Source organism: Oryx dammah, unplaced genomic scaffold (assembly GCF_014754425.2).
Source record: "Oryx dammah isolate SB20612 unplaced genomic scaffold, SCBI_Odam_1.1 HiC_scaffold_16, whole genome shotgun sequence".
Taxonomy (NCBI): domain Eukaryota; kingdom Metazoa; phylum Chordata; class Mammalia; order Artiodactyla; family Bovidae; genus Oryx; species Oryx dammah.
Genome location: NW_024070200.1, coordinates 11,766,152 through 11,788,062, shown reverse-complemented (window position 1 = coordinate 11,788,062; position 21,911 = coordinate 11,766,152). Strand labels below are relative to the sequence as shown.

Sequence of the window (21,911 nt, the reverse complement as noted above, 5' to 3'; positions counted from 1 at the left end):
ATTGATTCCTCCCCCAATCTATACTCCACAAGACAAAACAAGCACATTCTTGGGCCTGTATCTATAGTACGAAGATAGCCAGTCTGCACAGGGATAGGGGTAGAGGGGCCCTAAGGGAAGGACTTGGCTCAAACCTTAACTCTCCATTTGACAGCCATGTGGCCATGGACATCTCCTCTTACCTGGGCCTCACCTTAAGGACCCTGAATTAGCCCTGGAAATGGGACACTGCAGGACTAACTAAATGTGGTGGTCTTCTTGTTTCCACATCTATGCTAGGAGAATATAAATCAAGTACTTTAGCCCATGAGGTAGCTGTGAGGAAGAAATGAAGGTAAGGAAGATAAAAGGCACTTGGCACAGTACTTAACATACACTATACGAGCACTATGGCCAACGATCAATATTAGTAACTTTTACTGGGGACTTATTATGTGTTGGGATTCCCTGATAACTCAGTTGGTAAAGAATCTGCCAGCAATGCAGGAGACCCCAGTTCAATTCCTGGGTCGGGAAGATCCGCTGGATAAGGGATAAGTTACCCACTCCAGTATTCTTGGGCTTCCCTTCTGGCTCAGCTGGTAAAGAATCTGCCTGCAATGTGGGAGACCTGGCTTCAATTCCTGAGTTGGGAAGAGCCCCTGGAGAAGGGAAAGGCTACCCACTCCAGTATTCTTGCCTGGAGAATTTCATGGACTATACAGTCCATGGGGTCGCAAAGAGTCGGACATGACTGAGCAACTTTCAATTTACTTATTATGTGTTAAGCATGGGATATTAACAACAGAGCTATATATTTTCTAAATCTATTAAACAAAAGTTCTAAAGTATTTTTCTAAACCAAATTGAACCTGGTTTTAGTCCCAGATTTTAAATGAAACCAAATATTGTTTCTAATATTATTCTTGTTAAATATAATAAACATCTCATTGCTACATTAAAATGTTTAACTAATAAAATATAGCATTAGACATATTTTGAAAATAGGCAAAAAAATCCTATAACTCTAATCTGTTATAAGTGTAGTACTGTTGATATATTTCCTTCCAATCTTTTTTAGATAAATTTTTACCTAACTAAATTTTAGAATATATAAAAGTACATATTTTTTTTTTTTAGGACAGCAAAATACTCTAAGTGGTTGTGCTATAACTTACTTCCCCTGTTATTAGACATTTAGGTTATTTCCAAATATACTTAATGATGATGCTACTAATGTACCAGCTATACTTCCCTATCAGACAGTAATATTATTTCAAAAATTAGTGACCTAATAGGTAAAAAAGTGATAACTTATTGTCTTATTTTGCTTTCTTTACTGTATGTGTGCTTACTAGCAAGACTGAACATTCTTTTAATCAGAGGTTCCATAAACATTTGTTTCCTTCTAGTTTTTCCATATTTCGACTTAATATTTAATTCTTCGATCTAACAGGGATTAATTTTGTGTGCAAGTGAAATGAGGATTTAACTTAAAGCACATTTCTTCCCTCCCCGACTGATGGGTCACTGTAGCAAGGTTTGTGATAGCCTGCTTATTGTATGTTTAATTCTTATATTAATTAGGATCTTCTTCTGGGCTGTTTTGTCTTCTCTATTATGCTAGCATCACAGACTGACTCTTAAGAGTTTTAAAATATCTTTTGTATTATGGAAGAGTTGTTCTTCGGTTACCCAATCATGTCTGACATTTTTGTGACCCCCATGGACTGCAGCACGCCAGGCTTCCCTGTTCCTCACCATCTCCTGAAGTTTGCCCAAGTTCATCTTCATTGCATTGGTGATGCTATCCAGCCATCTCATCCTCTGACACCCTCTTCTTCTTCTCCCCACAATCTTTCCCAGCATCAGGGACTTTTCCAATGAGTCAGCTGTTCGCATCAGATGACCAAAATTCTGGAGCTTCAGCTTCAGCATCAGTCCTTCGCATGAGTCTTCAGGGTTGATTTCCCTTAAGATTGATTGGTTTGATTTGCTTGCTATCCAAGGGACTCTCAGGAGTCTTCTCCAGCACCACAGTTCAAAGGCATCAATTCTTTGGCGCTCAGCCTTCTTTACTGTCCAGCTCTCACAAGTGTCTGTGACCACTGGGAAGATCACAGCCTTGACTACATGGACCTTTCTCAGCACAATAACGTCTCTGCTTTTCAACACAGTCTAGGTTTTTCATAGTTTTACTGCCAAGAAGCAACTATCTTCTGATTTCATGGCTGCAGTCACCATCTGCAGTGATTTTGGAGCCCAAGAAGAGGAAATCTGTCACTACTTCCACCTTTTCCCCCTCTATTTGCCATGAAGTAATGAGGGCGGATGCCATGATCTTAGTTTTTTTAATATTTAGTTTTAAGCTGGCCTTTTATTATCCCTCCTTATTTTTCTTTTTTCTTTTAGAACTTAAAAAATTCTTATCAGTTTTTTTCCAGATGACTTTTACAATGTTTCTGTGCAGTTGGAAAAAACTATTGCATTTACAGTATTTTATTAAAGTTATAAACCAATCTGTGAAGAGTATTTTTGCCAACCATATTAGTAGTAAGTCGCTCAGTTGTGTTTTACTCTTTGCGACTGCATGGACTGTAGCCCACCAGGCTTCACCATCCATGGAATTCTTCAAGCAAGAATACTGGAGTGGGCTGCCATTTCCTCCTCCAGGCTGTCAACCATTCAGTTCAGTTCAGTTCAGTTCAGTTCAGTCGCTGAGTTGTGTCCGACTCTTTGTGACCCAATGAATTGCAGCACGTCAGGCCTCCCTGTCCATCACCAACTCCTGGAGTTCACTCAAACTCATGTTCATCAAGTTGGTGATGCCATCCAGCCATCTCATCCTCTGTCGTCCCCTTCTCCTCCTGCCCCCAATCCCTCCCAGCCTCAGGGTCTTTTCCAATGAGTCAACTCCTTGCATGAGGTGGCCAAAGTACTGGAGTTTCAATTTTAGCATAATTCCTTCCAAAGAACACCCAGGGCTGCTCTCCTTTAGGATGGACTGGTTGGATCTCCTGGCAGTCCAAGGGACTCTCAAGAGTCTTCAACATCACAGTTCAAAAGCATCAATTCTTCGGCTCTCAGCTTTCTTCACAGTCCAACTCTCATATCCATACATGACCACTGGAAAAACCATAGCCTTGACTAGACGGACCTTTGTTGGCAAAGTAATGTCTCTGCTTTTCAATATGCTATCTAGGTTGGTCAACCATTAATTGGAGCAATTCTTATAGTCTAAAAAAATTCACATAAAAATTGTGAAAGTAACATGATCAGTCAGCTCTATTAATTTTTACCTGAAACACAATTACAGGATTCATTTACCCCTTTTACACTGAACCAATCTCTTCCTCTCTTGCTCTCTGATTTACTGCTATTCTTGAGAGAGTCTCCAAAGGTAACTTCTACTCTTTCCATTTAAAATGAGGACTACTTGATCTACACGGATAAATTGCTGGATTAACTCCATTTAGAGACTATGTTTCTGCAAAAGTAAGACTGATACATCCAACTCAAGTCTCATCCACCAAACATGTATTTGTGCCATGTGCCAGATACTGGGGACATAACACAGTACCAAACAGACATCCGTCTCCGTCTTCATGGAGTTTAGTCTCACGATACTCCACTAGGAGAAATTATTTACAATGATTAAAAAAAAAGACACATTATTTTCATGAAAGGGATAAATGAAGAAAGATACTTACTGCATCACTTAGGACTTCACTGTTTATAGGCAAGATGTGTTCAATTCGTACAAAAGGTAAGAGAGGGGAAAGGATCTCTCTAAGCTCTTCGATGTCCAGGTCCCGTCTTTTCACACCTCTCTTGTTCACACTATGAGCAGTGCCACTCAGTAAGTTTGGCTCTATGACAGAAACGGAAAATGAGAAGTCTCCACCCAAATTCAAATTTCCAGAGAAAGGCTCTCTTTCTTTTCTAAGTATACTTTCAGTAATCCTCTATATTAAATTTACCTGCTTTAAAAAGTGCTATAAATAAATTACTTTTATGGCTTAAGAAGTTTCCTTAATAGAGATATTCTTGGACAAAGAAAAAGCATGGTGTCAATAGTATGGTAACATTCTTTATAATTTTCTGCATTAAAGAAGACAGAATTCTTTTCTGCATACTAACTCACTGGAGAAAAAACAACAATCTATTAAAATCTAGTTTGATCAAGGGCTTTTTCTTAATGTTCCTCACTTTTGGGGCCAGTTTTTTTTTTTTAATACAACTTATAATAAGGGTAATACAGGACAAACATTATTTCTGGTAACTTTAAGTTATGAGTATGCTCATTAAGCTATTATACAGATTTAATAGGAATTTACTGAGTATCTAAAATTATATTACCTGATACCTTAAAGGAGCAAAACCTAATGTACACTCTATTTAAGAATTTTATGAGTCTCCTAAATTTCCACAGAAATGTTCATGCATAAAAGTTCATGTGTAATATATTCCACTGTCCAAAGCAGAGAATAAATGTTTTTTTTTTTTTTTCATGGGGTATTAGTGAAAGAGGAAGATCTGAAGTATATATATGGTTTTTGATAGTGAGGTGGGAAGGAAAACAACATATTTGAGGAATTTTTAATCATATCTTTAAACTAGGGGGCTATATATATTATCATTTTTTTTTTGCTTAAAAATAAGATCTTTATCATTCACAATATAAAGGTTGGATTTTTTCCACAAACACTACAGGTAAACTGGTATTTTCCTTTAAATAATGTGATAAAGAGATACTGTTTTTTGAGAGGCTTATTAAAATTGTTGCCAGTGTGTGGAAAAGGGTTTTTGTTATTGCCTTGTTATGCTTTGGATTCAATATGTATATAAGGCACTGCTTTTCAGAAGAAATTTTTTCTCAAAGTAGTGGTGTTCTGTTTTCAAACGAAATATTCCATGAAATCCCCAGATATGTACCAGGTAAGGGCAGAACCTTATACATGAAAGTGACTGAGACAAAGGTGCAGTCTGGTTCGTGCAGCATCCTTCTCATCTCTGGAAGAGCCTCCCATTCTAACCCAGCCAGAAAACCATTAAACAATGGAAATTTTATCAAGGATGTTCATGATCTGCCCCCAAAAATATGACATACCATTACCAGCTTTACATCAACAAACAAGCCTTTGATAATTATTGAGCACTATATATAATCGGTTCTTGTTACTTGGGGTGGTACTGTTCTATAAAGCCACCACAACAATTAGTGAATACTGAACCATTGCTGCTAAGGGAAACACACAGTTAGGTTCCTTTGAGCCTCTGGTCACAATATTTTTGTCAGCCAATGAAGACAAATCCTTGTTTTATCTGTGTTTCTGTTTAAGGACACCTTGTTAGTATATATTGTTGATTCATTAACAATGAGCTCACAGCCAACAGCACTGTAACCCATGCACCTGAACAATGTTTATTTAACACGCATTTTCTCCATAAGGCACATCATAGCCCTCTTGGACTTAGGAACACTAGACAGTATTAATAGTATTACACTTGGAGGCTATCTTAGACAGTGGGTTTACCAGAAAATCCTACTAAGATGTAAAAAACCCAGCACTAAAAAGACTATGAAAAGGACACTTGTTTGAGAATTGAAGTTAAGATGGCAGAGTATCACTTTGCTCTACCGTAAGCTGGAAACCTATGTCATTCAAATCTTCTGTCATTCCGTGCATTTCTGCAAATGACTGAAAGTGTCATGAGTACTGATTTGGGGATCACAAATAAATTTCAGCAAGTAGGTGAATTTGCAAATTTAGAATCTTTAAAGCAGCAGCATAGACTGTATACTGGCATTTCAAAAATGTCCCAAATTAACAGTAATGGTTTTTATATTTAAAAATTTTCAAATCTGTGCAGGCCACAGATTAGGAGAATTAAGGTAGGAGGACTGCTTTTGTTTCCTAGAGCTTGGTAGCAGTGTATTAAAGGAACACTATAAAATGATTTGAATGCAGGTTCAGCTTTACTTTTTAAAAATATTTTAAAATGTGAGAACAACAACTCTAAGTATACTAAAAAACACTGACTTGAACACTTCAAACATAAACTTTATGGCATGTAAATTTATCCATATAAAGCTGTCAAAAGTGAGAGGAAAGGGAAACCTGCATTTAATTTTTCAAATAAAAATATTTTTATTTGGGTTCACTATATAGACAAATACAAAATTATATGAAGGAAGTCACATAGGTGGGTGGGCTCACCCTAGATATAGATGTAAGACTGCTACATAAGCACAAGCTCCCACAGTTAAGATCATGAGCGACATGTGCTGCTTGCCTCTCTTCTGCAGTGTCCCCTGGTTGGAGGCCATGCAAAAGTATCATTTCTCCTTTACCTTTCACAAAAACTTCAAATAAACAACAATCATGCTTCCCTTTGGTAGCCATATATATATTTTTTTTCCTCAAGCAACATTCACATAATGTAAAATTGACCATTTTAACCATTTTAGAGTGTACAATGTAGTAGCTTTTAGAACATTTAGAATGCTATGCACTTATCACTACCACCTAATTCTAAAATATTTTCATCAACAACATGCCTTTGTAACAATTTACTCATTAATTGAAAAATTATACTCTAATACTTTTATAAATCATTCAACATACATTATTAAACACACAGAAAGAGAATATTAAGAGTTACAGTTTAAAATGCAAAATTAAACTTTCTGATGTTTATTTCTAACCAAGCATACCCATTCCACTAAAGGATTTTACTGATTGTAAATATTTCTATTTTCACCAGGCAACAGCGGTAACTGTCAAGACTAAAGTGCAGCATACACTTTAGTAACTTTTGGGAAAAACTTACAGTTGTAAGCTAGTTTTCTGAGCTTACCTCTGTCTGCTATTCTCTTCATTAACTGATGCTCACCCCATTTAATCAGATATTTAAGGATATCTTGTTCACTTGCCTATAATAAAAAAGTTTATATTTATTTTAGTGCAAACAGATAGACGTTAATCTCATTAAAGACTCTTATGTCATAAAGTACATACAATGTGCAACATGCCAGGTTTCACTCATTACACTGGCGGTTTCAAATGTCTGACCTAAACCTGTGGTATACCAGGAAGCAAATACACAGACCCAATTATATACATTTGGTCCAGTAACCTCATTCTTGGCTCAAATTAAATTTTTACTCTTATTTCCATCTTTATTTGTTTTTTAAACTGTTTTCTTTCCCTGTTTTAAATTTATCTTACTATATGGTTTCTATACAGCTCCTTTAAATTCTTTTGGGGACAAGATGGAGATAAATACATGAAAGTAAAAGTGTAAAGATACAGTTTGGCTGCTGTCTCCTTCAGGAGCAAGAAAAAACAAGTATGGCAATTTGTCTTGGCAGAAGACACTATGATCTCCACGAAGTATGCTACTGACTGGTGAAGGACCCCTCAGGCACAGTCTGTGAAATGGCAATGTGCTTCTCATTTCTTTGTACTGCATTTAAAATCTTAGGACATAATCCAGGTTGCTCTCCAAGTTTTTTACATTCCAAGAAGAAATGCAAAGATTCTAAACAATCATCAAGTTCAGTTAAGTTCAGTCCCTCAGTCGTGTCCAACTCTTTGTGACCCCATGGGCCATCTCATCCTTTGTTGTCCCCTTCTCCCACCTTCAATATTTCCCAGCTTCAGCATATTCAGGACTGATTTCCTTTAGGATGGACTGGCTGGATCTCCTTGCAGTCCAAAGGACTCTCAAGAGTCTACTCCCCACCACCACAGTTCAAAAGCATCAATTCTTTGGCACTAAGCTTTCTTTATAGTCCAACTCTCACATCCATATATGACTACTGGAAAAACCATAGCTTTGACTAGATGGACCTTTGTTGGCAAAATAATGTCTCTGCTTTTTAATATACTGTCTAGGTTGGTCATAACTTCTCTTCCGAGGAGCAAGCGTCTTTTAATTTCATGGATGCAGTCACCATCTGCAGTGATTTTGGAGCCCCCTTCCCCCCAAAAAATAAAGTCTCTCACTGTTTCCTGATCTATTTGCCATAAAGTGATGGGCCTGGATGCCACGATCTTAGTTTTCTGAATGTTGAGTTTTAAGCCAGCATTTTTCATTCTCGTCTTTCAGCTTAATCAAAAGCTCTTTAGTTTTTCTGCCATAAGGGTGGTGTTATCTGCATATCTGAGGTTATTGATATTTTTCCCAGCAGTCTTGATTCCAGCTTGTGCTTCATCCAGCCTGGCATTTCTCATGATGTACTCTGCATACAAGTTAAATAAGCAGAATGACAACATACAGCCTTGATGTACTCCTTACCCAATTTGGGATCAGTCCGTTGTTCCATGTCCAGTTGTAACTGTTGCTTCTTGACCTGCATACAGATTTCTCAGGAGGCAGGTAAGGTGGTCTGGTATCCCCATCTCTTGAAGAATTTTCCACAGTTTGTTGTGATCCACATAGTCAAAAGCTTTGGCATAGTCAATAAAGAAGAAATAGATGTTTTCTGGAACTCTCTTGCTTTTCTGATGATCCAGCAGATGTTGGCAATTTGATCCCTGGTTCCTCTGCCTTTTCTAAATCCAGCTTGAACATCTGGAAGTTCACAGTTCACATACTGTTGAAGCCTGGCTTGGAGAATTTTGAGCATTACTTGCTATCGTGTGAGATGAGTGCAATTGTGTGGTAGTTTGAGCATTCTTTGGCACTGCGTTTCTTTGGGATTGGAATAAAGCAGACCTTTTCCAGTCCTATGGCCACTGCTGACTTCTCCAAATTTGCTGGCATATTGAGTGAAGCACTTTCACAGCATCATCTTTTAGGATTTAAAATAGCTCAACTGGAATTCCATTACCTCTACTAGCTTTGTTCATAGTGATGCTTCCTAAGGCCCCCTTGACTTCGCATTCCAGAATGTCTGGCTCTAGGTGAGTGATTACACCATCTTGGTTATCTAGGTCATGAAGATCTTTTTTGTGTAGTTCTTCTGTGTATTCTTGCCACCTCTTCTTAGTATCCTCTGCCTCTGTTAAGCCCATACCTTTTCTGTCCTTTATTGTGCCCATCTTTGCATGAAATATTTCCTTGGTATTTCTAATTTTTTTGAAGAGATCTCTGGTCTTTCCCATTCTATTGTTTTCCTCTATTTCTTCGCACTGATCACTGAAGAAGGCTTTCTTATCTCTCCTTGCTATTCTTTGGAACTCTGCATTCAGATGCTTATATCTTTCCTTTTTTCCTTTGCCTTTTGCATCTTTTCTTTTCTCAGCTATTTGTAAGGCCTCCTTAGACAACCACTTTGCCTTTTTGCATTTCTTTTTCTTGGGGATGGTCTTGATCACTGCCTCCTATACGTCATGAACCTCCGTCCATGCTTCTTCAGGCACTCTATCAGGTCTAATCCCTTGAATCTATTTGTTACTTCTACCGTGTAATTCTAAGGGATCTGATTTAGGTCATACCTGAATGGTCTAGTGGTTTTCCCTACTGTCTTCAATTTAAGTCTGAATTTGGCAATAAGGAGTTCATGATCTGAGCCACAGTCAGCTCCTGGCCTTGTTTTTGCTGACTGTATAGAGCTTCTCCATCTTTGGCTGCAAAGAATATAATCAATCTGATTTTGGTGTTGACCATCTGATGATGTCCATGTGTACAGTCTTTTCTTGTGTTGCTGGAAGAAGGTGTTTTCTATGACCAGTGCATTCTCTCAGCAAAACTGTTAGCCTTTGACCTGCTTCGTTTTGTACTCCAAGGCCAAATTTGCCTGTTATTCCAGGTGTTTTTTGACTTCCTGAAAAGGACATCTTTTTTGGGTGTTAGTTCTAGAAGGTCTTGTAGGTCTTCATAGAACCATTCAGCATTCTTCAGCATTACTGGTTGGGGCATAGACTTGGATTACTATGATATTGAATGGTTTGCCTTGAAAACGAACAGAGATCATTCTGTAATTTTTGAGACTGCATCAAAACACTGCATTTCAGACTCCTGTTGACTATGATGGCTACTCCATTTCTTCTAAGGGATTCTTGCCCACAGTAGTAGATACAATGGTATTCTGAGTTAAGTTCACCCATTCCAGTCCATCTTAGTTCGCTGATTCCTAAAATGTTGATGTTCACTCTTGCCATCTCCTGTTTGACCACTTCCAATTTGCCTTGATTGATGGACCTAACATTCCAGGTTCCCATGCAATATTGCTCTTTACAGCATTGGACTTTACTTCTATCACCTGTCACATCCACAACTGGGTGTTGTTTTTTCTTTTTGGCTCCATCTCTTCATTCTTTCTGGTGTTATTTCTCCACTGATCTCCAGTAGCATACTGGGTACCTACCAAGCAGGAGAGTTCATCTTTCAGTATCCTATCTTTGCCTTTTCATACTGTTCATGGGGTTCTCAAGGCAAGAATACTGAAGTGGTTTGCCATTCCCTTCTCTAGGGGACCATATTTTGTCAGAACTCTCCACCATGACCTGTCCATCTTGGGTGGCCTTACATGGCATGGATCATAGTTTCACTGAGTTAGACAAGCCTGTGGTCCATGTGATCAGATTGGTTAGTTTTCTGTGATTGTGGTTTTCATTCTGCCTGCCCTCTGATGGATAAGGATAAGAGGCTTATGGAAGCTTCGTGATGGCAGAGGCAGACTGAGGGGGAAACTGAACTGACAAATCCTAACTCCTATAATGTCTGCATCAGGACAGTGAAACAATAAGGTTAATGAAAACAGATCCTAAACAGATCAAAACCAATTATGACAACATATGTCGTACAATCAAAGCAATGTATGAAGGAAAAATACAGATGCTAAGTGGATTATTTAACTCTTCACTGCACTGCTGACTGAGATGAAAGCATTTCATGATTTTTTTAGTACAAATACAAAGAAATAGGATATGGCTTAATGAATTTATAACTTCATAACATTAAAACTGCTGTACAGTTACCAGCATAAAAGTCATACAGCCAATGCAAAAAAGAAAAAAAAAAACTTGAATAAACTCTACCTCAAAGTATTTTTTTAACTTAAAAAAAATATACTGTTAGTTTAAATTACTTAATTATAAATGATATATAAGAATACAAGAATTTGTTTAAACGTACTCCTGACTAAAAGTAAGTAGTTGAAAACATTATTATACTTCAGCAGGACTCATACACTGAGTTTTAAGAAATGTCCGAATAGGTCTGAAATTGAATGTTATTTTTACTTTGTGCTGCTTAAGTCTAAGTATCTTCTGATATTTTACCAAAAATAAAAGAAGCTGTTATAGTGAATCTACTATTAACAGAAGCCAAGAGAATCACCCACTGGGATATGCTTCCAACCTTGCCTACTGCCAGAACCCCTTTGGGGAATCGCTGGTTAGGACCTGGGCTGCTTCACACTGCTCAGTGATGGTGGCAGTGAGCACAAAGGGCCAGAGACCCAGAAACCTTCGGCTGCACCAAAATAAAGAGGGCATTCCTGGGTGGGCTGATCTCCTGGGTGGGAGAATCACTGAGCGCAGATGGGCTTCCTGGTGCACAGACGAATGACAGTGAACTTGAGAGGTGTATAAATGATTACCTGTAGGTAGTCAGACTGGATAGCAGTAAGCAGATGGTCTTTGCTGAGTTCATAAAAAACATCCGAAGTCATGACCTGGGAAAATTCCTCACAGAGGAAATGTAAAGCTTGTCGGTGCACCCACTTAGAGCCATATGGATGAGAGCTCCACTTGAGGATGGCAATTAAGGTATCTAATGAGATGCTTTCAGCAATGATATCCTCACAGCCTAAAAGAGAAGGCAAATACTTCTTGAGATTAATCATAAATATTATTGAACATCAGTGTGTTAGACACCAATTGTAAAAGTAGCAATAGGAAAAAAGAACACAGAGATGATAATATCTCATGGAAGTCACCAAGACTGGATGGGATGGGGTAGCAACTGGTAACCGTAACAGATTTTGACAACTACAGGGAATCTGCCGTTCCACAAAAATAAACATCTATGTGCAACTCAAAATCTGTACAAGACAGAGCAGAGAGCACTAGACCAACGGGGAAAGAAGGAAGAATAGGTAGGAATGATACAGCTGTGGGAACTGGCAAGTTGAGGTTTGGATGACACCTGATGGATAAGTGAACCCACACTTAGGGATATGGGTGGGCTATCTTCTAGGAACTATGAGGATATCTGTTTTGGGTATTATTCTAGTAAAAAACCAACACTTTGCATTGTTGATAGTTTCATCCCTTAGAGTACTGCAGTTTTTTGTTCATTGGTTGAACTAAAAAGAAATACAAGGTTTAAGTGAAAAGGACCAGGATCCTGGAGAAAGTGACTATGACACTTTAAGTGCATTAAGAAGAGAAGAAAAACATCTGAGGATAGTCAGCTATTTTCCTTAGGAAAAACAATTTCAAAATACAAAGATAAAACACAAATAGAATTGGAGTGACAAAGACTGTGTAAGGGAAAATGGCTAAAGTTGGACAGACATTCTTCACAACTAAGTTTACCATAAAATACAAAAAGAATCCCAATAATGGGGGAATTAGATGCCACCGCCAAAAATGTAGCTAAACAGGCTGCTCTCTAATGAGCTCGGAGGTTTAAAAGATACAATAAAAGGTAGAAAGGTCAGGAATAAACTCTGGAAACTTTCCAAGCTCAAAGTTCTTGTGAACCCGTGAAAAGAGAATGATAACGATTCCCATTTTCAGGTGATGTATGATCATTAGGAGCCAATATAGAATTTGTAAAAAGTAATGCATCCTCCCCTTTTGATATGACAACAGAGAAACTGAGTATCATAGAGAACCGTGTAATCTAATTTCTGTAAAGCATTTAACAGAACACTTCATGATGTCTCTAGATTGTTAGCTGAGAAGATGGGGACCGCTGTCTTCACTCTATCACTGGTATCTTCTTCCACATGGTAGGCACTGAATAAAAATTTGCTGAATGTACAAATGAGATCTTTGAAGGTAAGACAAAAAGATGTGGAGGGGTGACAGAACACTGGCTAACAGAATCATGTGTAAGAAGCACTGGTCAACTCCTGAGATGGAGTGGAGAGTCTCTACTTTTCTGATGTTCATCAAGTTGGACAGTAGGCTTCGAAGTCTTGATATAACCTCAAGCTGGGAAACACAGTTAAAAATACACTGGATAAAATGGTCAAAATTAGCTAAAAAGATGGATCAAAATGAAGGTGAAATCTAACTTAAAAAATCTTAAGTTCTGTATTTAAAGAGAGTCAACTGCAGAGTAAGATGACAAGAAGAGCTAGCTTACCTACAACCATTATGTAAACATAGTATCTGGGTATATTAACTGAATGAATGCCAAATGTGAAATGATTACTATAAAGCTAGAACAATCACAGGCTTTTAAGACACAAGCATAGAGTCATAATCAAAGGAATAATGTTGCACTGCTGTCCTACTGGATGCTGTGTTCTGTTCTAAGCCCTGTGGTTTTAGACCAGCAATGACAAAACTCTAGAATTCTCAGAGGAGGGCCAAAGTACAGTGAAGAGTTTGAGGCCTGTTAATGAAAAAAAGCTCTGAACAAACAATATTATTATTGATTTATGTAAGAGAAACCCAAGGAGAGACGTAAGAGCTATCTTTCAATGTCTGATGGAACCTCATGAGGCAGAAAAAAAAAAAAGACCAATTATCCGTGGTTCCAAGGGCAAGTCCTGGGAAACAAACGGATAGTAAAAGAGGAGATTCTGACTCATTATTAAAAAGAAATTTCTAACAATCAGAACCGTTCTCTTTACCTCTCCTCAAAAAAAGGATCCCTCTAGAAGAAAGATCCCTCCAGAAAAATGTAGGAGCAGAGGTTAGCTCATCACATTATGAGTAGAGTACAAAGAACCCCTGGACTCCCCTGATGGCTCAGTGGTAAAGACTCCACCTGCCAATGCAGGAGACACGGGTTTGATCCCTGGGTCAGGAAGATCCCCTGGAGAAGGAAATGGCAACCTATTCCAGTGTTCTTGCTTGGGAAATCTTATGGACAGAGGAGCCTGGTGGGCAACAGTTCATGGGGTCACAAAAGAGTCAGACATGACTTAGCAGCTAAACAACAGCAATAACCAAGAACCCTTATGCTGGGTATGGAACTAAAGAAGGATGACATCCGAGCTCTTTTGGTCATAATGATAAAATCATTTTTAGAAATAACAGAGTAAGTGTGTGTGTGTGCACGTATGAGCACTCAGTTGTAAGAGAGTAATTAAATCTAAAGACTGAAGATTATTTAATCTAAACCTTAAAATGGCATCCTTATAAAGTGATAGCTGCATGTAAATGACACCAGAGGCATGAATATGTGCTCATGAAAAGTGGGAAATATGGAAGTCCTGGACAGTTCTCATCATTTTACAGTAAGTCTTGAATGCCAAGCTGAGGAGGACAGGCCTCGCCCAGTAGCCAATGGAGGACTTCTGTTGTTTTAAAGCAGGCAGCGGAGTAGAGCTGAGTAGTATGAATCACCATGACAGCGAAGGCAATCTGGTAGATGTGCTTGGGGGCAAACCAGGGCAAAATAAAAGAGAAAAAGTGGTTATTTAAAAGAATGTGTCACAGTCCTACTAAAACCAGGATATTGGCAGAGGAAAGAGAAAGATAACATCATATGGTTTAAACTTTTCAGGTTTACAAAGAAGTAAGACATGATATGAAAAACGGACTTTGAAATCAGATTGGCTTGAAACCCCAACTTGGGCATTAAGCAGAAAAGTCACTTTGGGCAAACCACTCAACCACCCTGAGTCTCTTAATTTTTCCTTCATAAGACCTCCACATTCTTTTAGAGTCAGCTGAGATATTGCCTCTTTCAAAAGCCTACCCATTCCCCAAAGCCTAAGTCAAAAGTTAGGTGTTCCTCCTACCTAAAATCTTCCACAATGTCCTGTGTTTCTCTCTGTAATAGCATTAAATTCTCATACTAGTTTAGTTTACATTTCTGACATATTTGTCTGATTCCTCTGTCAGACTGAGCGCTCCTCTGGGGTAGTGACCCCCCTTTATCTCTGATGCTATAGCACTGACACCTGGTAGATAATTAAAAACAAATCATAATGCTAACATTTCTGTGCTTAATTTTGATAATATTCTTGAAGAAGGTAATATTATAATTCCCATTTTACAGATGAGAAAACTAAGACTCACAAAGATGAATTAACTTGCCCATGGTCATACAACTAGGAAGAAAGTCATACTTAATGAAACATCCTTTCCTTCCATCCTAAAAATCTCTTTCCTTGTCATGCTTCTTAACTTAGGTCTTCTACTAATCAATGCTCAACATAACTTCTTCACTTAGAACTGCCTCTCTCATGAACAGAAAAGCACCTTATAAATTCACCAAACATGGTGATGTTAACTCAGAAATGTAAAAGAAAATTGGGCTAAAATTTAAAAAAAGGTGGAAGGGACATTTTAAAGAGATTTATCTAGTATTGTCAAAATTAGTATTTTCATGTTATAGTAAACAATTTCAGTTAGTGGTAACTTACCTTTTGCCAAGTTTGTCAGTAATGGGATGGAAATGTAAATACTATAGCAGCAAGGTCAAATGGATGCTGGCAGGGAAAGGCTAGGAAATGAGATACAAAGAGGCTTCATACAAAGAAATTTCCTTGGAAAAATCTGGACCAGTCTTGTAGAACACTACTGCACACTCAAAGATGGTCAGATTCTTGGTGATGAAGTGCTGATAACCCAAATCCCAAAGACTAATGGATAAATCAGAAGGTCCATTTATGTGCAGTGGAAGTATTCATTTCTCGTCAGTGGAAAGTCTATCTGAGCTCTTCTCAAACTGTCTTGCATCAAGGAACAGATTTTTAAGTTTGGTTCTTTTTAAGTTTCCAATCTAACATGAACCAATACATTAGTAAAATTCAGTAGAAACGCTGCTTGAATACTGTGGCAATGTCAAGTTGTTATAGAAGCTTTAAAATGCATACTCTCAGTCTCCTTCTCATTGTAGATCCACTTTGAATCAGTTCAGTCGCTTAGTTCTGTCCGACTCTTTGCAGCCCCATGGACTGCAGCACGCCAGGTTTGCCTGTCCATCATCAACTCCAGGAGCTTGCTCAAACTCAAGTCCATCGAGTCGGTGATGCCATCCAAACATCTCATCCTCTGCCGTCCCCTTCTCCTCCCGCCTTCAATCTTTCCCAGCACTGGGGTCTGTTCCAATGAGTCAGTTCTTCGCATTAGGTGGCCAAAGTATTGGAGTTTCAGCTTCAGCATCTGTTCTTCCAATGAATATTCAGGACTGATTTCCTTTAGGATAGACTGGTTGGATCTCCTTGCAGTCCAAGGGACACTCAAGACTCTTCTCCAGCACCACAGTTCAAAAGCATCAATTTTTCGACTCTCAGCTTTCTTTACAGTCCAACTCTCACATCCATACATGACCACTGAAAAAACCATAGCTTTGACTACTGCTGCTGCTAAGTCACTTCAGTCGTGTCCGACTCTGTGCGACCCCATAGACGGCAGCCCACCAGGCTCCTCTGTCCCTGGGATTCTCCAGGCAAGAACATTGGAGTGGGTTGCCATTTCCTTCTCCAATGCATGAAAGTGAAAAGTGAAAGTGAAGTCCCTCAGTTGTGTCTGACTCTTCGCAACTCCATGAACTGTAGCCTGCCAGGCTCCTCCGTCCATAGGATTTTCCAGGCAAGAGTACTGTAGTGGGGTGCCATTGCCTTCTCCGAGCTTTGACTAGATGGACCTTTGTTGGCAAAGCAATGTCTCTGCTTTTCAATACGCTGTCTAGGTTGGTCATAGTTTTTCTTCCAAGGAGGAAGCGTCTTTGAATTTCATGGCTGCAGTCACCATCTGCAGTGATTTTGGAGCCCCCTTCCCCCCACCAAAAAAAGTCTCTCAGTTTCCCCATCTATTTCCCATGAAGTGATGGGACTGAATGCCATGATCTTAGTTTTCTGAATGTTGAGTTTTAAGCCAGCTTTTTCACTCTCCTCTTTCACCTTCATCAAGAGGCTCTTTAGTTCTTTGTTTTCTGCCATAAGGGTGGTGTCATCTTCATATCTGAGGTTATTGATACTTCTCCCAGCAATCCTGATTCCAGCTTGTGCTTCATACAGTCCAGCATTTCATATGATGTATTCTGCATATAAGTTAAATAGCTTATACAGCCTTGACATACTCCTTTCCCAATTTGGAACCAGTCTATGGTTCCATTTCTGGTTCTAATTGTTGCTTCTTGACCTGGATACAGATTTCTCAGGAGGCAGGTCAGGTAGTCTAGTATTTCCATCTCTTGAAGAATTTTCCAGTTTGTTGTGAGCCACACACCACTTAGAACAGTGCTGAACAGTGAGTAGCACCATTCTATCTAAAATCCTTTCCCCTCTGTCAGTTTCGGGATATATGGAAGTCAGACTGTTTCTTCCCATTTGGTCCTAATTAACTTCCAGAGGGCATGCTCGCTCTTCTTCCCTATAGAACTCACTGACTACATTTCCTCACTACAGACAAAATATTACATATATTTCTTTAAATAAAGCTAAATAACACAGAATGACTACTTTATCTTTTTAAACTAGAAGTTTAGAGCTTATGAGACTATTGTCCACATATGCTAGATTACTGTTTAGACATAGTCCCTACTACCAGCCTTCTGATCCCCACCACCCCTCAATGGGCAGAGTGTTACTTCCTTGCAACAAGACTTTGGAATTGGCTGTGAGATCCGCTTTGACCAATTAAATATTTAGAATTCTCCAGGCCAGAATACTGGGGTGGGTAGCCTTTCCTTTCTCCGGGGAAATCTTCCCAACCCCGGGATCAAACCCTGGTATCCCATATTGCAGGCGGATTCTTTACCAGTTGAGCCACAAGGGAAGCCCAAGAATACTGGAGTGGATAGCCTATCCCTTCCCCAGCGGATCTTTCTGACCCAGGAATTGAACCGGGGTCTCCTGCATTGCAGGCAGGTTCTTTACCAACTGAGCTATCACGGAAGCCCAATTAAATGTTAGTGAATGTGATAGGACCAAAGGCTTCCAAAGTACTTTTGGGAACTGGGCTTGCCCACTTGCCTCTGCCACTGCCATGGTAAGAACACACAGAGCTAGTCTGTTGGTCCCAGAAGGAAAGTGAGCAGCAGTGGGAACAGAACTGCCAGTCCTACTCAACCACGGGGGCCATCAGAGTGACCCCAGCTGCTGCAAACCTAAAGCTCTGATTTAAGCTCACCTGGAAATTTGTGAGAAACATGTTTTTTGTTAAATGCCACTGAAATTCTCTGGTTGTTGTTATATAGCAATGGCTGACTAATAAACCAGAGAACTTTTTGGATGAATCGAAAGTTTTTAACAATTTCCTCATAACGGAAAAACTCATCTGGAGCCTAGACATTTAACATCTCAAAGATGCCCATGTATTCTGCTCAGGTAGGAGATCTTCAATGATGTTGTTGTGAGGTTGGCAGAGTATGAAGTAAACATTTTACAGTTCTTTCGTGCTTCTGTGATAACTCCATTTTACGGATCCATCTCCTACTTTTTTAATCCGTTTCTTCTACTCTCTTTCACCAGAATATTTTCTTTCTAATCCTTAATGATGACAGAAATGCTTCTTTTCAAAAATTTGAGCTACATAACATGAATGATCAAGGCAGAAATACAAAGAAGTAAAACAAATTAGACATTTAGTGATACCAATGAGTGTTACTCTGAATGTTAAATAGGGCCATTTTCTGTTTTTATTATGAATGTTTTTGTTTTTCTCCTCTCCATGTAACTCTGATAACCAAAATATACTTCGACGTTGACAGATTTTCGGAATACGCTGTCAGGATCTGTCGCTACTGCTGCTCTCATACTCTTCATTACTCCCTGGTACATCGTCATTTATGTTTCTCCAGTATCAGTGGGAAGCCTTTTCATTGGCTTACAGCCATCAGAAAATATTCAAGTGGCTTCCAGATTTAGAATTTCATATTGGGTTTGAGGTGGAAAGAGGAAGAAAGAAATAGACAAGGGGGAAGAAAGAAGAGGAATTATGGAGGAGATTATGGCTTGCCCCACAACAGAAAGCAATACGGTAAGGTTAGAGGAAGGCTGGCCTTAGAGCAGGCACTTCAGTGGTGACTCTTCAGTGGCACCTGAGTTAGAATTAAGACTTCAAGAGCAAATACGCTCAAGAAAAAAGCTGCTTCAATTCCTTCCTGCTAAACTGTATGCGACTGATTCCAAATCCTAAGGGAAGGAATTATGAAACAAGTGGGAAGTGACAGAAGCATGAAGTAGTAGATAGAGCACTGAAGGTTCTGAATTCAGGTAATTATATCACTAACTCTTGGCTCTCACTTATCATCCAGTGATAAGTCCTGGATCAAAGCACCCCACGCTCTGTTAGTCTCATTTCCTTATATCCAGGATGAAATAATGCCATCAGAGTTCTGAGGATCATGTTAAAAATACTCAGGAGCCCATTTGTTCATGGGGCTTCCCTAGTGGCTCAGTCAATAAAGAATCTGCCTGCAATGCAGGAGACCTGGGTTCAATCCTTGGGTTGGGAAGATCCCCTGGAGTAGGAAATGGCAACCCACTCCAGTATTCTTGCCTGGAGAATTTCATGGACAGAGAAGCCTAGTGGGCTACAGTCTGTGGGGTTGCAAACAGTCTGGCATGACTCTAAGCAACCAACACTTTCACTTCCACCCTGTCCATGAGCACTCTGCTTCTCCTAGGCAAGAAATCTTCAATCTGCTGGGCCAATTTACCCTCCTTTCTCTCTCTCCCTCATATACACACATGAAACGAACTAGTTAACGTTTCTGATTCTTCCTTCAAAAGCACAATTTGATTAGTTTTGTTTTCTATCAACACCACCTTGGTTCAAATACTCCGTACTTCACAGCTTAATTATAGAAAAGCTTCCGACCGTCTCCATGCCTTCAATATTCTAATCCACAATGATCACACCGTTGAAAGGTTTGCTTTCTAGGACACCACTATCAACACATCATCCCTGTACATGTTTTAAAAAGGCAACCAGAATTCCAGATCCAAGGCAGAAATGAGCATCAGACATGTGGGTGAGAAGACAAGGCTATCTGTGCCTTAGTGCTTTTTTTTTTGTTTTCTTTTTTTTTTTTTTTTACTTTACAATTCTGTATTGGTTTTGCCATACATTGACATGAGTCCACCACAGGTGTACATGCATTCCCAAACATGAACCCCCCTCCCACCCGCCTTAGTGCTTTTCACTGCTAGCCCCAGGACTCTGCAACACCTGACAGCTGGTTAGATGAATGCTCCTCTCTGCCATCTCTCAGGAGGACCATTCTAAAGAAGACTGTACAGAATTCCTCAAGGCTCCTGGCAGGCTTGAAGTCCCATAACCTCCACTGGTAACCAACACTATGGGCCACTCTTCTACTGCTTTTCCTCCTCCCTGGTTTCACTCCCCCCAATTCTCCCCTGTTCACGGGATTCCTTACCAAATTAACTTCCTGCAAGCAAGCCTTTGTTTTAGGCTGTTTCAGCACAGGCTATGGGGGAATGGGAGGGGACACTCACACTATGATAGTAAGACAACTGGCTCCAGGAAATAAGATTCTGGAGAACGATTCTGGAACTAGATCATTCCCTGGAAGGTTGGCACAGAGGACCCCACTCCTAATGGCAAGTGGGATGGTGGCAACCCCTGCCTGTTGCAGTGTGACAATACTAAGATTTTTCACTAAGGGAAGCGTTAGTTTAGTAGTAGTGGTTGTGGCTGCACTTGAATGGAAACGAGTGATTCTAAGGACCTGGTGCTGGCTGCCTGGCTCAGAAGTCATGAAAAAAGAAAATGACAATCACTCTTTAAGCCTAAGAATTCTGTCAAAACAAGGCAACTTCTAGATTGGTGTTCAAAGATACCCTTATTTCCTAGAGCTGCAGAAAAGACTGCCAAAACTTAGGCTCAAAATTTAATTTTATCAGATCTATGAAGAAGATCTGAACAAAATCCTGACAAATCTATGACAAAATGTGGATCCTGAGAGGAAGAGCTGGACACAGAAACCTTGAAAGGGGCTATTTGGTGGATGAGGAATGCTAAGCCTCAGGATTCACTTGAACTTTCCAGGCTGGGAGAAGCAGCACCCTGCTCCCAACTCCCTGCTAGAAGACAGCACCCTTCTCTTGCCAGAAGACCCTGAAGGTGCCTGAAAAGACAATGCTGTCCTCTTCAGTATCTGCCCTGGCCTCCTCTCACTAGCTCCAAACCAATAATCAGGATCTGTTCGAGCATAATCACAGTTTGAGGGAGAAAGTACAGTCCCTGTTCTGGGAAGAAAGAGCATATACACCCGAAGAACTGCATGACCTGGATGTAAATACTGTGGCAGTGGTTACTGAGAGTCCTGGGCCAGGGTGCGAGGTGTGGGACAGGATAACAGGAGCAGGAAGGTGCTCTTCCAGAATCCAAGGGACTCAACTGCAGCACCTTTTGGTGCTTCTCTGCTCAGTGATAACGGAACCTGGGCAATTGCAGATACTTCTGGGATGAAGGTCTGGGACCTCTCACCTGGTAGGCTATCTAGACCTGCTGAAATGTTGGCAAAGGAGGAAGAAAATCTAGGTGCAGTGATGAAAGATGGAGACTGTGCTGATCTGTGCTGTTTAAACTTCTCTAAGCTAAAACTCTTTTCCACAATCATCCCCAAAGTTGGCCAAAACAGAAACGCGTGATGTGAAAGGAAGCAGCAGCAGCCATCACGTCTAAAAATCACTGAAGCTAGATGTGGTGCGGGGCAGACCTGGAGATGGCCCTGGATCCTAGCTGTTCCCTGCTCTCTGCGCTCCGCATCCAGCCCTCCCTCCCAGCTGCAGCTCTGGTGACACCACTGGCCCCAGGCCACCACCAGATGCTTGGCTGCACCCGCAGACAGGCCACTCTCCCCTGTGCAGCCCC

The 21,911-nt window shown here is 39.9% G+C and overlaps 1 protein-coding gene across 2 annotated transcripts in view; it reads right to left on the bottom strand.

The window, feature by feature from the left end:
- The window catches only part of BTBD7 (BTB domain containing 7), a 60,813-nt gene that overhangs the window by 14,232 nt on the left and 24,670 nt on the right, over nt 1–21,911 (bottom strand). For both annotated transcript variants that reach the window (XM_040256597.1, XM_040256596.1), the window contains 3 exons: nt 11,534–11,742; nt 6,841–6,916; nt 3,690–3,850 (listed from right to left, as the gene is read on the bottom strand). In XM_040256597.1, coding sequence (XP_040112531.1) covers nt 3,690–3,850; nt 6,841–6,916; nt 11,534–11,742 — 446 coding nt within the window. The remainder of the gene's footprint in view (nt 1–3,689; nt 3,851–6,840; nt 6,917–11,533; nt 11,743–21,911) is intronic.